The sequence below is a fragment of the Dreissena polymorpha genome, chromosome 14 (genome assembly GCF_020536995.1).
Source record: "Dreissena polymorpha isolate Duluth1 chromosome 14, UMN_Dpol_1.0, whole genome shotgun sequence".
Taxonomy (NCBI): domain Eukaryota; kingdom Metazoa; phylum Mollusca; class Bivalvia; order Myida; family Dreissenidae; genus Dreissena; species Dreissena polymorpha.
This window is the reverse complement of record NC_068368.1, coordinates 28,605,654-28,623,658: the sequence shown is the minus strand read 5'-3', so window position 1 is coordinate 28,623,658 and position 18,005 is coordinate 28,605,654. Positions and strand designations below refer to the sequence as shown.

Sequence of the window (18,005 nt, the reverse complement as noted above, 5' to 3'; positions counted from 1 at the left end):
TAAGAAATTTGGTCAGATCATTTGTCCCAATAATATCTCGGCTGAGATTGAAAGGGGGTCAAAGAAAGGTAAAAATCACAAGGTCGGATTAAAGAAAAAAGCCTGTGAACACTCTTGAAGTCACATTTTTGGCCAAAACTCAACGAAACTTGCTCAGAAATGTGTTCTATTGATATCAGGGCCTTGTTTGAAAATGGGTCCTGTCCATTGAACAGTTCTCCTTATATGGTTATAGTAAAACCTTGGTAACACTACAACAGTAACATGCTTAGTCCAATCTTCATTGCACTTGGTCAGAATTTTTGTTCTAATGATATATCAGCCAAGTTTGTAAAATGGTTCTGGTCAATTAAAAACATGACCACCATGGCAGTATTCTTTTTAGATGTCTATAATGAAAACCTGTTTACCTTTTATTCTCATTTTTCTTCCAACTATCATGACACTTGCTCAGAATAATTGTTCTAATGGTATTTCCGCCAAGTCAAAATGGTTCCAGTCTGTTGAAAAACAAGGTCACCAGTGTGCGGGCAGTTTTCATTATACATGTATGACTGTTATAACAAAATGGTAAACACTCCAGAAGTCAAATTTAGTTCAGTGTATTTAAAATTAAGAGCATTGGTTAAAATGATTGGCTAAGTTTGAAAGTGGTTCAGGTTCCTTGAAAAACATGGCAGTTAGGAAGTGGGTCAGTTTTCTTACATGGCCATGGTAAAACCTTGTTAACACTCTTGAAGTCAAAGCTGTGGCATTACCACTGTGTTTCAATTAAGTTTTAAATATTATGTTTTAATTTGTATTTTATCTTAACACCATAACTTGCCACTTAAATACTTTAAATTATCTCTTCCAGACAGTTGTTGTAGCTGGTGTCTCATCAGTGTTTTGTAACCTCCGCAAACAGGAAGTGTTGAACTGTCTGCACCAGGTGACCTCTGTGTTGAACAGCAGTGACCTTCTGATTGGGGAGGGCAGCTTTGAGATGACATGTATCGAGACTTGTGAATGGAAAATAGGTGAAACTATGTAGATATTATATGAGAGCCAATATCTGGGAAAACTGGTTTAATGCATGTGTGTAAAGTGTCATCCCAGATTAGCCTGTGCATTGGGCAGATGCGAATCAGGAAGGTTACTTTCCGCCTTCAATGGACTTTTGTTTAGAAGAGACTGCACGGACTTATTAGAGATGAAACTTTCTGCTTTTGTTGAATTTATTATACAAAGGAAGTCTCTTCTAAGATAAGCACATGCTAATCTGGGTTGACATTCTGCACATGAATTGGGGCCCTTTTTCCCCAGAGCCAGGCTCATTGCAATACAGTGTTATGTCAAGTCCACCAGGCTCATTGCAATACAGTGTTATGTCAAGTCCACCAGGCTCTTTGCAATACAGTGTTTTGTCAAGTTCACCAGGCTCATTGCAATACAGTGTTATGTCAAGTCCACCAGGCTCATTGCAATACAGTGTTATGTCAAGTCCACCAGGCTCATTGCAATACAGTGTTATGTCAAGTCCACCAGGCTCATTGCAATACAGTGTTATGTCAAGTCCACCAGGCTCATTGTAATACAGTGTTTAGTGTTTTTCCCAGGAGGGCAAAGGGGCATGGCGCATTACTTTCAAAAAGGGCATTTTAGCGAGCAGTTTAGGCAAAAAAGGGCAAAAACATTCCCTGAATACCTGAGTTACGGGGCAACATGTAATCGCATCTGTAGCAGTTGTGGAAAAAAATAACATATAAACAAGCACATTAAATGGTAATTGATGTATTTAACTTACTATGATTTATATTAATATATTTACCTTGCAATGTACATTTAAGTTCCATGCTGTTTTAATAAACTGTACAGCACGACAAACATAATAAAGCAATATATGCATATGAATCTGATTATACACAGATCCACTAACATATAAATGAAACCATGTTGTTTTATCCCATTTTCTAACAATAATCTTGCCAGATGTTTAAAATAACATTGCGAGTAAATTGATCGCTAACAATATGCAAACACTCGTTTCCGTGACATACATCCACCAAGTAGATTACTAATAAATAAATAATGTTGTTGCTATCTAAAACATTTTTATGCATCGTTGATTATCACAGACATTTCATTAATTCCTTCTTAATGTATAATCTCCATCGTTAATTCGATTGTTTACGACGTTATTTGCCATTTTTGCCGAGTCGCAATTTAATTCTGAATAGTCCGCCATGTTGTTCAAATGTCAAATGATGTAAGCGACAGGTGCGCATGGCAACGTTAAATCGTATACGCGATTCGCATTTTGTTAAATTAGTATACGTCTCAGTAATTATTTCAATAATTAGATCTAATTATCTTAAAGACGAAAGCGATAAAGAATATATTTGTTTGTGTTTTTAAATGTAATTATGTGTAAAAATATATGTTTTGATATAACTGAATAATGCATGCAATACACAATTGCCACGAGCATAACATCGAGTTTTTCATCAAAAGTCTTCGAAGTAAGTGCGCTTGGTATAACATAGCCTCTGGCATTATCGATTGATACTGACACGGGGTTATTCAAGCATGAATAATTCACAGCTTTGGAGCAGTCTACCTTTAAATCGAGCACTGTGATAGATTAAATCTGCTCAAATAATATAGTTGATAAGACGTTGATGTCTCTCGAGTAAATCAAGCACAGTCGGAGCGTCACAGACAATCAAGGACGCTGATTTTGCGGACCAAGTTAGATTGTAAGGCAATAAAGATGTTATCGATAAGGGCGCGTGGCGAAATTTGCCTTTGAAAAGAAGGGCGCGTGGCGAAATTTGCCTTTGAAAAGGGAAGCGTGGCGATCCGGGAGGGCGGCGTGGCTTTTCGCCAGGCTAAAATGGCCTGGGAAAAACACTAGTGTTATGTCAAGTCCACCAGGCTCATTGCAATACAGTGTTATGTCAAGTCCACCAGGCTCATTGTAATACAGTGTTATGTCAAGTCCACCAGGCTCATTGCAATAGTGTTATGTCAAGTCCACCAGGCTCATTGCAATACAGTGTTATGTCAAGTCCACCAGGCTCATTGCAATACAGTGTTATGTCAAGTCCACTTTTGCAGGCTCTATAAGTGGATAGTCTGTATGAATTTATCTACACTGTAACTTTATCATTCACCATGAAAATAAGCTTTGCTGTGAGAAAATAGGACTAATGCATGTGGAGAAAGTGACATCTCAGGGGTGATAAGGTACCTATAACTTAGATCACATGCAAGACCTTCAATACGTGCAATTTTATCTCAAAGGTCAATGACACACTCATATTTATAGGTTAAGGTCAAATATCGGCATACAGCTTGTCTGAAAAATTATTCTATCCTCATCAAACAATAACTTTCCAAAATGTTCATAATGTGGACCCAGCCTGTTATGGGGAAGACCAGGCAATGGATCATATACTGTAAATTCATAATTATTCGTGGCAACAATTATTACAGAGGTCGTTGAAAGGAGGTCAAAGCTTAAAGTAGAAGTTCTTTTTTTTGTAAAATTAAGGCCAATTTTCACTAAAAATGGAGTGACTATTAGTTTTTGTTGTTTTCAACAACTAACAATTCTTTTTTTCATTCATTTAATAATTTCCCTATTTGTCTTGGCTCATTTTTTTTGTTCATAACATATTACCCTATGTGTCTTTAATCTCATTCTTCATTTGTTCTTACAGACAAAGGTGAGATACTGATCAGTACAGATGATGAAATGGGTGTGGCAAGTGTGCTGATAGCTCGGGAACTCAGGGACTGTCTACTGACATGGGTCAGTCTACCAGCCTGCGCCTCTTGTCAAATACAAAGCCTGAGTAGGAGGATGGACATGCATCATTGGGCTTTGAACTTAACAAAAATTGCACTGAAGACAGACAGTGTTGTTGTGACCGGTCTGAATGGAATGGAAATGCCAAACTTATAATATCTATAGAGCATAGAATAAATAGTCTCATTTATCATTGTGTTTTTTAACACAGTGTACATACCTTTTTGAAAACTGGAAAATTTTGCTTGTATAACAATATTAAATTGTATGTGGGGACGTGTGTCTTTGTTGGACTTTAGACTTAACCACAAATACAATGCAACAAATTTACAACATCAGTTTACATAGGCAGTGTAGAATCCGCCAAAGTATATTTATGATTATGCAATTGTTATTACAGTGGAAACACTGGAAATTTAGCAAAACAAATTTATACTTTTTGCTAATTGGAGCACCACACACAAAAGTATGTGAACACTCAAGAAATATAGGATCTGGCACAAGTTGTCATATCATACCATATTTTATTAAACCAGTTCAGGAATTTTGTTAGTAAGCGCGCCTTTGGTGAGCTTACTAACGAATTTCCTGGAAGAGTTTGATAAAATATGGTATGAAATGACGAGTGTAGGATCTTTTTTATCACATGCTTTTAACTGAGCAATTTAAGTAAATATTTACGCAAACATGGTGATAAATCCCGAATGTTGTGTACATTTTGTGACGTCATTTGACATTGCAACGTCATTTCAGCAAAATAACAAAATGCGATTGGTCAATCGAACAAAAACAAAGCCAATGAAAACGCTTAAAAACTTGTTCTAATGATATCAGGGTTGGCAAAGGTTTCTGTCGTATGAAAGTTTGGCCGCCACATGGAAGGGCAGTGTTCCAAAAATAGCTTGTGAGAAACCTTGTTAACACTCCAGAATCACATTTTTGGTCCAATCAATATGAAACTTTCGCATACCATTTATTCTAATAATATCTCTGTGGTGATCCAAAAATCATGAAGTCTTTTGTAAATCATGGCTGACAATTAGAGTAGTTTCTGCAATTGTGAACGTCTTATTTAAAAAAAAACAATTCTTGAAAACAAACAAGTTATCATTGATACATTATTTATTTACAACAATTTTTTTTGTACATACATGTTTAATTAGATATTTAATAACTTAACAACAAAAATCAACAGGTATTGTAAACACAAAAACATCTTAAGGTCAAAGGTGACGATAGGATTATTTTTCTGGCATAAATTGTTAATAAAGGAATGTTTTGTACAAGGATCACTTTATAAACTTTAAAAGCAAAAACATGCAGTATTTCCTTCTGTGATTATGATTAATGACCTGTTTAATCTAAAACATACACAAGGAGTCTAATCAATCAAAACCTAAAACACTAAATTTTATGTGTGGAAGTATAGAATTATTAAAATACGTTATATTGTTGAATTAAACAAAAACATGCCAGTTTGTTAATTTGTTGCACTGTTTTCCATTTTAAATCTAAATATTTCTGGTAACTAAGATGCTAAGTTTGTATATTTGCCAAATTTTGTTGCTATATCTTGTTTAAAAAAAATAATTTGGATGTTTCACAATCTGAAAAGTACAAAGTCAGCCAAGTTTTCCCAAATGAGGCTCAAATAAATTTAAAATAATTATGTGACCCCATTAAATAATCAACTAAAGCCAGTAAATATTAAAACTGACAAGAATTTTCAAACTCGGGGACCAGATGGTTCAATAAACTGAATAGCACTGCTGCCATCCTGTATCTGTCAAAACTGATGAATAAAGTTCTTTTTTACAATTCTTACAGCTCAATGATCATCCTGTATAAGCAAGAAGTTAAAGAATGCGCAATTTTTCTACAACAAAAACATTTAATTATGTACACTTTACAGCTGTCTGGTGTAATGACAAAAAAATGCTTTTCATGTTTCATTGATTACTTGCTTTAGAACAATTAAGAGTGTCATGTCACAATCCATAGTTAGTGTGTAAGCCTTTTTTTTTATAGAATCTTACAGCGCACAAAAGCATCTGTATTTTTAGTGATGACTTATTCTCTAATAAAAAAAAGAACTTAAATTTTTATTCAAAAGGTTGTAAGGTTGTTCAAGTATCTTGTTGATTGCCACTTGACTTGTTGCAGCAGGTTAAAATTCACATTGGTCTCTTGGTTACACTTGTTCTGGACTTGTTTATATACACGATGACTTGCCACTTACGTTGTTTTCACCTGCAAAATAAACAACAGTTGTACATGATTTACTTTTGATGTTGTTATTTTAAGGGATTGTCAACCGAGATTGACAAAAAAAGAAAAGTTCTAAAATACCGTATTTTTGTTCCAATTACTAGTGTATATTGATAAAAATATCACAACTGGTATATTACATTACTTGAAAAAGTTCATATTTCCAGTATATTCGGTAATAAAATAACATAACGATATACACACTATAAATAACGCATGTAGATTGATAATTTTACATATAAAATATATACAATTCCAGAGCCCTTGTTTTGCACTTTTTACCGTCAAATATCGGTGGCTTCCCCCATCAAAAAAGTACTTTTTTCCCCCTTTTCAGCTAAAAATTCTCCCTCCAAAAAAAATATTTTTATTTTTTATTTTATACCTATGTTGCCAGCTGGTATATTTCTACAAACCTTTGATTAAATGTTTATTTATTTAAATCACATTAAAATATAGCAATTTTAGGTGTTGAATGGTTGGTGAAAAGATCTTCTGAAATTCCCCTTTTTGCCCAAAACTACGCGAAATTCCCCCTCATGAGGGATGTGGGTGGCTTCCCCTGGCTGCAAGAGAGGGCCCTGAATTCACTATGCATGCACAATTTGCATTCCTGTGTTTACCATGTGACAATGATGATCAATCTACTTGCGTTATTTATAGTTAACTGGTAGTTACCTTGTTCATGTACCCAGTAAAATTTATTACTGAATATACTGAAAATATGAAAAGTTAACAAGTTATTTCAAGTAATGTATTATACCAGTCGTTTAATTTTTATCAATATAAACTAATAATTGTAAAATAATACGGTACTTTAGAACTTTTATTTTTTCGTTAATCACTGTTGACGGTCCCTTTAAGGTTAAACATTTGTATCTGCATTCTTAGACCATTTTCTATAGCATTTGTTAAAAGTCAACATCTTAGGGAGTAAAGTAGCAAGATGCTTTGTATTTACCCCCCTCCCCCCCCCTGCCTCACTAGATTGATCAACATAAACATAGGAACATCTACTGAAATGCAGTATAAATCGTCAAATATTCAATGATAAATACATTTATGTTGTTTTAAAACTAACATACAGACAATAGTGGTATACTCAGATAGTTTAAGATATTATTTTATTTTTTTACAAGATAAAGTAACCAATAATGTTCCTCATTCAACCCTGCCTTTGTTTAGTGGCACCTTACTTAATTTTAGTTTTTCCCTATCATCTTGATTATCACTTATTTTTATTAAAGAAGCCAGGCACTTAGTTTATTGACACATTCTGAACGTCAAATATATGCTTTTCAGTTTGCAAGATTGGCACACAAACTAATAAGGTGCAATTAAAAAACGTTTTCAAATGATGGACAATACTCTCATATATAGGAATATATTATAGAATAATTGTATACAGATGGAAGGTTGAATACATACATGATGATGACCCGTGGGATCAATTCCAAACCATTCATACTGCATCACACGTATCAAGTTACTTTCCAACTGTGGCCCCACTAGCGGATTTAATTGGAACAGGAACGCACACAACCAACTGGAACAAAAGCGTTGTTTAAACACAAGCAAAACCATTGTTTCAATGCTGTTTACATTTTACAAAATGTTTCAATCATTTTAAAAGACTAATTTGATTAAGGGGTCTGCAAGTTTCTGGGTACATGATAAATGATCATGCCATTGGTTAATGTTTTGGGAATAAACCATAAAACGTTAGATTATTATTAATAGAAACATCATATAATAAAAAGTTGAGAAATAATAAGTATTAACTCTATTCACTTTCATCAAGAATGAGGCTGAGCTGGCTGGTAGGAAAAACTTGAACTAGCCAAATTGTTATTTATCTGAATGAAATATGGTAGACTGAATTACCTTAATGTTTTTTACTAGCGTCTTTCTGTTTTAATAAGTGTAATGTTGATATGATGTCTTTCTGCTAACACATATCAGGCATGTGAGTTCAAATTTCCACTTGCCCAAAGTTAAAAGCAAGTGGGTTATTTTGAACACTTATTAATTAACTATGTTAACTTAAAAAAATCTTACTTACAATAGATAACAGCAGACTGCAGTCATGATAAACATTATCTGCACAATTCTGTAAATAAACAAACAAATAAACCAATGAACACATGCAATAATCAAATATTATTATAATTACCATATTCAACAGAAGGAAAAAAAACACAACATAACTGATATCAGAAAATCATCAAAATAGGACATTTGAAAAATTAAAACATTTCTCTTCATGTAGGAAAAGTATTCATGTACAGAACATTTACAGGGGTTTTGCTGCCGATCGCCACTGTCGCAAATTGTGACAAATTTTCAAAAGTGGCGACAATATTTCATTACTGACACTATACTATAGTTGTATTCTGTTCTTATCTTTATAGCATGAAATCTGGTTTGGTACATTATTGGAGCATATTAAGTCATCAGATTGCGTACAAACAAGCCCTAGGGTCATTGATTGTTATCAGATCGCTTAGTGTATTATACAGGAAGGAAAAAGGGCGTGGTGCAAAATTTCAAAAAAGGGCACTTTAGCGCGCGACATCCATAAAAAGGGCACAAATATATTTGTATAGTGACTTAATAACAAGCTTTGTTACACACAAACATTGTATGTATAGTTTTGAGATTTATTGTTGAATAATTAAACCAACAAAATCCAGAATGTATATTTTATTGTGTGTTTTGTATTTTCATGTAGTAACAAAAAACAAGATTAAACACCATAGGATATATATCTTATACAAACTATAGCTTTTCAAAGAAGTCTTAGAATACTGTTAAATGAGTTACCCTCTTAAACAATTATTTATATTTAAAACGTTACACACATTGCACAAACAAGTCCTTTATATGCATCTTAAATGGAGATTCACAAACACTAACACTTTGTTGAATAGTCAGAAAGTTCTGCGTAATGACATTGTTTTCATGACCACGTGTTGTATTGTGTACATTTTATTTCGCAAAAAGTGTAACTAGGAACGGCGCCGTACTGTCTTTTGTTCATTGTCAATTAATTCAATATACGTTAATTGGTCTCCGATATAAACTTGTTTTGCTTACAAAGCAATTTGCATCAATTTCTAATTTACGTTTCGTCGAAAGTGGAATGCCAAAATCGGAAAGCGTACGTTGCGACATTCTAAACACGAATGATAAGTGGTACAAGTTCAAATTTTTGTAAATTTCATATCTGTGTTTGCCAATTAACATATTTTGACAAGTTACAAACGGGTCATAATGTTCTTAATTTGTCAAATAATGAGGAGAAATTGGGTGAAATATTTGGGTTTTCTTTATGTACGAAATATTGACAAGTATATCAGTAGCGAGTATGCAAACATATCGTTTATCGTTTATTCTTACGACTTTATTCTTACGATAGAAATTAAAAAGGATAATATGTATATTCAAATAATGTATATATGCAATGTTAAGATAAAGTCTGAACAATTAATATTGGGAGGTATTTACAAAACTAAGACCTGGTTAAGATTTATTTAAAGTAAGAAAGCAAACACACTCAGGGTGGGATATGATTGGAATCAATAACATGGAAAGTCAGACCTGATTAAATCCAAATAAGAACACATTGAGTCCAGAGTCGGCATATAGATACGAGATTATAAGTAACACTCATGGTCAATAAACAGCACAGATGAAAAGGTCACCTATTGTCTGGGGTACAAAAGTTATGGTACTGACGAAAGTAACAGAATTACTCTATATCAATAAAAATTGATTAGTACCAATATATATTGATTAAATTTTAGTATATCCGCCAAGCAAGTGAATACATGAAAAAGTGTTCCTTCTAGAATATTCTGACGAATCAACCAATGAATAATAACCATACTAGCTGAGGACCAATCAAAAGTTTAAAAGAAAAATATGCAAATTAATTTGGGGACAAAATGGGGATGTTTGGAAGGAGAGCGGGACTCCGCGGTTGAGTTAGCGTTTAGACTTGGAGACGTACGGATCGAGAAAGATACGATCATGTAGCAATCACAACGTATTTGTATAACTGAAAATATTAAGTATGTTAGACATTAAATTGGACTAGAAACTGATACATGGTGTTGTTGAATATTTTATTCTGTATTATGCAGAGAAATTAACATAAATAGATAGAATAGACTTGTCCCATGCGTGACACGAGAAAATGGTAGTTAATGCAAATCTCGTCATCTTGGCAATTCGCGCATGACGAGATATCGAATGATAGGCTACACACCGGTAATTTAAGAGTAATAAACATTGCCAGTAACTATGTGTCGTCCATGAACTATGAACGATTACGTGACAAATTGAACCAATGGTGCAGGCCTACTACTGTTACAACAATTAACAACTTTTGGCCAAACAGGGTCCAAGACGGGGTATCAACTTCTTTGCCGACATTCACACGTTATTGTAATCAAAACATCGTGACAATAAACAAGCACGTGCTCCAATTAAGCGCGGTCTGCCTAACCGTGAACAGCAAACGTGTTAAGATTGTCCTCTGCTACAATTCATCAACACACATCTACTGTGAGCCTGCGCCAATTGTATTGGATAGGAGGCGGAGCGTTATTTTAATCGACAGCTTTAATATGAGCCTGCGCCAATTGTATTGGATAGGAGGCGGAGCGTTATTTTAATCGACAGCTTTAATAATGTCACGGGTTGCTATTTTCGGCGAATGGCCAATTTTCAGGAAGTACAGTGTACGTCATGGGGTTTTGTAATCGGCGTATGGAAACAATTATCGGGCGTAATATACGGCCGTACGCCGCTTAGTGCAAGCCCTGTAAATTAATTTTTATTAACTTAAAACTGTTTTGCATTAAATTGAAATCAAATCAATATTGTACAGATACAACTGGTGTTTTTTAAATTTAATTACGCGTAAAAATAAATGTTTTGATATAACTGAATTATGCATGAAATGCACAATTTTCACGTGAATAACATCGAGGTTTTCATCAAGTCTCCTAAGTAACTGTGCACGATTGTATCCGGACCGATTAGTGTTACAAAGCCACTGAAATTATCGATTGATATTGACACATGGTTATTCACGCATGACGTATTCACAACCGCGCGAATCTTCGCTGATAATAGTCGGCTTAGAAGCTTGGTTAAGAGGCAATTAAGATGTTATCAATAAGGTAGCGCACGGCGGAAAACAGGGCGGTGGCCTTTGAAAAGGGCAGCGTGGCGCTGATTTGCTTTGAAAGGGGCAGCGAGGCGCTTCAAAAAAGCGGCGTGGCGCCGCGCCACGCTAAAACGGCCTGGATAAAACACTATGACGCTAATTGCCCATTTGTTACAGCAGCGTCGTAGCCACGCTGAGGCACACCGAGGCAGTTGCCTTGGCTAAAATTGAGATTACAATGAAAAAAAAATGAAAATATATGTCCAAAAAAAATCTATATAAGAAATTGAGGCAATTTAATGAATTTTGACACTATGATATTAACAAACAAATATTATCATTGAGTACAATTGGTTAATGTTGCGGCAGATAATTATTTCAATTTGTTGACTGAGGTATTCAATCAGTGAAGATGGAGACAGGAGAGTTCAATTAGCATTTAATAAGATTGATATTTAAAAGTTGAAGAATAATAAAACATGTTAAGACAGTAAAAAAGGTTTCACAATTCTTAAAACATTATTTGCAAAAATGTTTGATAGATCTGTTTTCTTCATATTATAAGGTAGACCTATACTATTTTAGTATTTCAATAATAAATATATAAAGCACATTCTATTATCCATATACATATTATGGCTTGTATGAGAGAGCTGCGTCACTTTTTTCAGCGTTTTTCTATCTGACTTCAAGTGAATTATATGTGAATTATATGACTATTTTTCTGTAGTTAAGGTTGTTACATCATTGTCACTCCAATTTCCAAACACTGTTTATGGTAACATAATCTAAAATTGACAATAAACTTATAGCAGACTTTTTTGTTAACTTTATTGATACTAAACGGTCATATGTAGCATCCATGATTCCGATAATTTAGGTATAAAATGTGGTTTAAATGGCCTTTAAAACACACAAGAGACGTTATAGGTATAAACAAGACGTGTGTTGGTCAGAAACAAAATGCCCCCTATTGCGCCGCTTTGAAATTAAAAAAAAATATTTTTTTTTTGACCTTTGACATTGAAGGAAAACCTTGAACTTCCACCACGCAAAATGTGCAGCTTCATGAGAACGCCGCTTTGCTTTTTTTTACCTTTGACCTTGAAAGATGACCTTGATCTTGAACTTCCACCACTTAAAATGTGCAGCTTCATGAGATACACATGCATGCCCAATATCAAGTTTCTATCTTCAATAATGCAAAAGTTATGGCCAACGTTAGTGTTTTTTCGGACGGACAGACAGACTGACATACACACTGACATACTGACTGACGGACAGTTCAACTGCTATATGCCACCCTATCGGGGGCATAAATAAGTTCAAGGGGGGCATACACCCGAACTCCCTAGAATGACCTTAGATACTGCCTCGGCTAAAATTTGGCTTTGATACTACCTCGGCTAAATTTTGGGTCTGACTACGCCACTGGTTCCAGATGAGAATGAAATCTTGTGAAAGATTATCTTAAACGTAACAGCATGTTTCACGCTTGGTTGGACACAAACACTGTCAGTTGAAATCAAAATCAGCATTATTTATTTTTAATCTTCTGAATTCTTTGGGAATGAAATTTGTGTAATGTAGTCATTTTTAAATCAAAATAACTACGAAAATTAAAAAAAGGATTTTATTTTAATGCAGAAATGCGGTTTCCTTTTATTTCAAACCGATGTTAATCTACAGCATGGAAAAACGTACTCCTTTTTTGGATTTAATTTCTGAACTTTTAAACATTTTATGTCCTCAGTCATGATGAAATTTAACATGAATTAGGACAGACAGTTGTTATTTCAACAAATACAGATCTTGTTTGGAAGGAGGATTTAGCACCTTGCAAGTAAATGTTATTGTCATATATTTTCGCGACCATATGAAATTGTCAACAATGCCAACATTGGTTAATGAGTTAAAATAAAGTATTATAAAATATATGTCTCCTTAAACAATTAAAATCCTTTTTCTTAAGTTTTGTGGTTTTATATTTGAATTAATACATCTGAATTATTTATGCAGCCTATTGTAACAGTAATGTTAACATTACTTGATTGTTTTGGTCACCTGTGTTTTCTATTATATGGACCAAAGTTATTTATATTAAAATTAAACGTATTAAGACTAATGAAGTTACTTCTTGTAATTTGTGTAACAGTGCTCACACTGGCCTTCAGAAAATAATAGCCATAATTTTTTTCCTTAAAAAAATAATAGCCAAAACAGATGCGGACTTTTTCAGCAAATCGGTACTGAAGGCAAAAAGAAAGATACAATCTATCTCATTTTATCTATGTTTTATTAAATGTATATCTATTGAATTTAAGTTATAATATATATATATATATATATATATATATATATATATATATATATATATATCTTTTTTTATTAAATGTATATCTATTGAATTTAAGTTATAATATATATATATATATATAACAAGCATAATATCAGCGTGTCATTTTCTTATAAAATATTATCATGGCTTTACAATAAAGAATACAATCAAGGTTTGTGTGTCACTTAACAAACCAGATATCAGCTACAGTTACATACACATGAGAATAAAGGGCAGAGCCCCCTACCCACCCACAGCCCTTACTAATTATACTGTTTTATTATAGCTTTTCCAATTGCAATTTCTGGTGAATACAATTCGAAATATTATAAACCACACCTTCCGTATCACCGCATGTGTATTCGTCATTCTATTTTTTTCTATTATGAAATTCGAAAATAAATCATAATCGATGACAAAAATACAGTATCCGAAAACGGCAATCCGAAAAATTGTATCCGAAAAATTGTAATTAAATAAAAGGTGCATATCGTTCGACTGCTTTATCTCTTAATACGACGTTTGCCATCGGCCGCTATATTCAGAGACGTCTCTGATATTGAAGGCAGAGGCCAATATCAAATGCAAATTATTTATTCCAACAAGAACACATTCGCAATGACGATCATGTTTACATCAAATAACGTCACAGCGCGTGATTTAAAATACACCACCTCAGTGTAATTCCAAACACGTGTTTCGTTAAAATTAGCTGGCCATGGCATATGCCGGGTCCCTTTGAATTCGGATAAATTCGCAGCGTTTTGACTAAAATTGGGGGATTTGTGTTGTTGCTGTTTTGCTAAAAATGCTTCAAATGGAGAAAAGAAGTGTTTTTCAGTATTATTTTTAACCAGGTTACCTGGCTAAAAATTGAAATCATTATCAATTTATCACACATCAAGAAATGTTAAAGCAGACGACAAACAGCGGTAATTACGAGGATAATTCGTTGATGGCGATTTAATAATTATTTCATCAAGCAATTTTTAACGGCGTGAAAAACAAAACCAGCCGAAAATATTCGCGGCGATTTTCAATAATGACAAATTATAAATGGCGAAAAATTAATAGATCTAACAGTTACCGATAATTGGTAAAGCACAGGAAGATTAAAGACGTTTTTTTCCCGAAATATATCACTTCTGTCGGACACTGAGAAAAACGCTCTAGGCCACGATTTCGCAGAAGTTATTGACGCGTTTATGACAATACACAGGGTCGAGTGTTAGTCTCATTTATAAGACGCGCAAAGAATTTAGAGATACTTTTTATATGGGCTAAATTCTTTGGAACGTCTCATCGTTGAAGGACCTTTTTTGTGGTGGAAACCAGAAAGTTTAAATTTTCATCAATTTGCGTAAAATTGCAAAATACCATTACCAACTCATTCAGTTTTAATTCAGAAGTTCATTTTTACATCAAATATCGTCGATTCGAAGTTAGAAAGGCATAAATTCTTCAGTTAAACTTTTGCTTAAATCGCAAAACAATCACTGACCTGTAGCCATGTCATGAAACTGATTTAAATATGAACCAATCAGAAGAAGGCATTACGGTGTAACGTGTACGTGTAAATTTTATTTAACATGAGCTTTTAACACCGACTTTTACCTAACTAGATCTAGTATGCTAATCTTTGTCGATTTAATAAGCATATGTTCAAAACAGATATGGTGCAGTTTCTATTCACTGTTCTAAGTTTCAGGAAGTGTTTATGCATGTCTTTTTCGCACCTCTGTCTGTGTTGATTTATGTAAATTCTACGTTACAAAGGACGGTATACTGTACGATCTTTTTCAATATTATTTATGTACAGTATAAAAATAAAAGATGTAATTTATTTCAGAACTTTTTAATTGTCAATTTAGAAAAAAAAACAATGCTAAATTAATCCAGAAAAGTATAACATCGGTTTACTATGTAACGCGCTGCACCACAACAGACGAACGCAAACTGTATTTTACGCTGTTTATTCTTCCACTTTAAACCAGATGCTTTACATCGAGGTCGTATTATCGATTTAAGAAATAATTCGTGTACGTTATAGTTTGTTGTCGAATAACCCACGGCCGGAAGTTTAGATGCGAAGGGATTAAATCACGAGTGCGAAGCACGAGTGATTTGAAACCACGCATCTAAACTTCCGGCCGTGGGTTATTCGACCACAAACTATAACGTACACGAATTATTTCGATTCTAACACGATTTTTACTAAAGATTTATAGAATGTATCTTATTTTTCTTGCATACTATTTTATGTGAAGCTCCGCCCATAAAATTGCTTTCGGCTGTTCTGTCGATCAGATCTCCGCCCTCAATAACAGCCAAACTGGATGGAAAAAACCCATTTCATTTCTCACGTTTGGTTAACTAAGAACAACAACTTGCGTAAACTAACATGTTTTCATTGTACTCTTTAAATTAACGCAAGAGTGTTGAATCTACAAGACAACAACTCCGATTCGAACTTCAGCCATTTCAGTATCGAAGCAGCAGACGAACACCGTGGGAAATTGGGTCAAGTTAACGCATTTCTGTTCATAGCGTAGTATTTTGTCACGTGACTTTCATTCATAAAATACCGGATTATTACGCTGGTGGAAAATGTATCGGCATGTTTTGTTTAGCTACAGCGCGTGCTTTCAGTGTATAAGCTCCGCCCATAAGTTATTGCAGAATAACCAACGCTTGATTTCCTTCTTTGTCTATAGAAAACAAGTCACGTGCGGTGTTAGAATTATATCTACACAGCGAGCGAATCGAGAGATATTGAAAAATTGAATAGTGGTTGGATTTAAATTGCTCAGGCGTGCAAAATTCAAAGTGTCATGACATAATTTTTACGGAACATTATCGAGAAATAAATTATCTACACAGGTATGTAAATATTATTGCAATCCGTTGTTATTAAGTGTCTTATATCGGGGCTTGAATGTTGCGCACAAAATCCTTGCGCAACAATATAGACAAAGAACAAAAAATTCCCACCACATAATTGGTCTTTCACCCTTTGTACGCTCCAAATATTACCCATATAAAAAGTAGCTTAATATTTAAGAGCGTCAAAAATTTGGACTAGGTCGAGTGTGTACACGGGTAATCTCGTTATCGATTTTTCCTGCTTAATGGCCCGATTTAAAGGCGTTTCGCACTCGCCGGACAACTTTTAGAGGCAATTATTTTTTGATGAAGGCGGATAAAATAATCGCCATTTTTCTAGACATGTTTAAGAAATAATAGCCAGTTGGTTAAAATAATCGCCATTGGCGACAATGTCTGGCAGCAGCGTGAGCACTGTGTAATTATAGGAAAACAAAGTAATACAAGTAATAATAAAGTCAATGGCATACATTTAGTAGTAAGGTTTCTTAAATAATTGACATTAATAATGTCAGATTATCGACATCGAGAAAAAGTGGCAACAACTTTTTTTGAGCCAGTGAAAGCCCTGATTTATATAAAAGAACAACTTAGGTAGCTCAGTTGGTGAATTTGTTGTCAGTTTTCCAGCTAGGCCTAAATGGAAGGGCGCCGCGCCCTGCCCTCCCGAAGCCACACCCTGCCCTTTTATATATTTATATTTTTTTATAAATCTCTTATTACATTGTAATTATTTTTTTTCCAAATTGAAGACATTTTTTTGCATTGTTTAATAAAAATTGGAATAATATTTATTAATAACATAAAAATAAATATGCAACAGGGATCATTCCAGATAAAACCGTGTCCTTTTGACAAAATTCTGCACGTGCAAAGTGCCCTTTTGACACAATAGCCCCTCCCCCCCTGCCCTTTTCAAATCCTATCTAAAGCACTGTGTCAGTGTGTGGTTGTGTGTTCAGCCCAGTCGTGATGCTTACTTTTAAAGTATTTGACAATTAAATGCCGATATTATGGTAATTAAAAACGTAAATCACCACATACTGTTAAAACAGATATAAAGTAATCCATTTATAAAATGTCATCTGTCAAAGAAGTCATGGCTTCGTGATATTAAAGTTAATACAATACGTCACTCCGACTCTACCGAGCTTACCCTTTATTTGGTGATTTCCCCATGCAGAATTGCAGGAGAATTGGGCACACAATTCCAATAAATGCCCAGAAAATAGACACGACGATGAATGTTGTTTCTGCGCGTGTTCCCATGCTGAAAGTTGCAGTTACAGTTGACAACCTCAGAAGTTGTTTTTCCCGGAAGTAGAAGTGATAATCATATGATCCAGTCACGGAAAGGCTTTGTGAAATGTTTTGCTTCCGGTAAGTAAACGATTGATACTGTTTGGTCATAACGGTCCATCACAAAACGGTAAACACAACAATCCAAAGAAAATTGTATTCTAAAAGTTTTGTTTTGGTCATAATACACTAAATAGTTTTCCTATATAATTCAATGTAAAAGCGACAACTTTGAGCGAAAATAAATG

General features: G+C 34.2%; 2 protein-coding genes across 2 annotated transcripts in view; one reads left to right on the top strand and one right to left on the bottom strand.

Annotated features, from left to right (window-relative positions):
- LOC127857839 (uncharacterized) overlaps nucleotides 1-4,069 on the top strand; it is a 32,618-nt gene extending 28,549 nt beyond the window's left edge. The window contains exons 10-11 of the mRNA XM_052394526.1: nucleotides 857-1,019; nucleotides 3,705-4,069. Coding sequence (XP_052250486.1) covers nucleotides 857-1,019; nucleotides 3,705-3,949 — 408 coding nt within the window. The 3' untranslated portion in view covers nucleotides 3,950-4,069. The remainder of the gene's footprint in view (nucleotides 1-856; nucleotides 1,020-3,704) is intronic.
- An 828-nt stretch (nucleotides 4,070-4,897) lies between these two features.
- Nucleotides 4,898-17,816, bottom strand: LOC127857840 (V-type proton ATPase subunit e 1-like). The gene is made up of 4 exons (XM_052394527.1): nucleotides 17,615-17,816; nucleotides 8,124-8,171; nucleotides 7,490-7,607; nucleotides 4,898-6,043 (listed from the first exon to the last, which is right to left on the bottom strand). Exons 1-4 carry the CDS (start codon nucleotides 17,725-17,727, stop codon nucleotides 6,029-6,031), a joined length of 294 nt encoding a protein of 97 aa, XP_052250487.1. The 5' UTR covers nucleotides 17,728-17,816; the 3' UTR covers nucleotides 4,898-6,028.
- Between the last annotated feature and the right edge of the window lie 189 nt (nucleotides 17,817-18,005).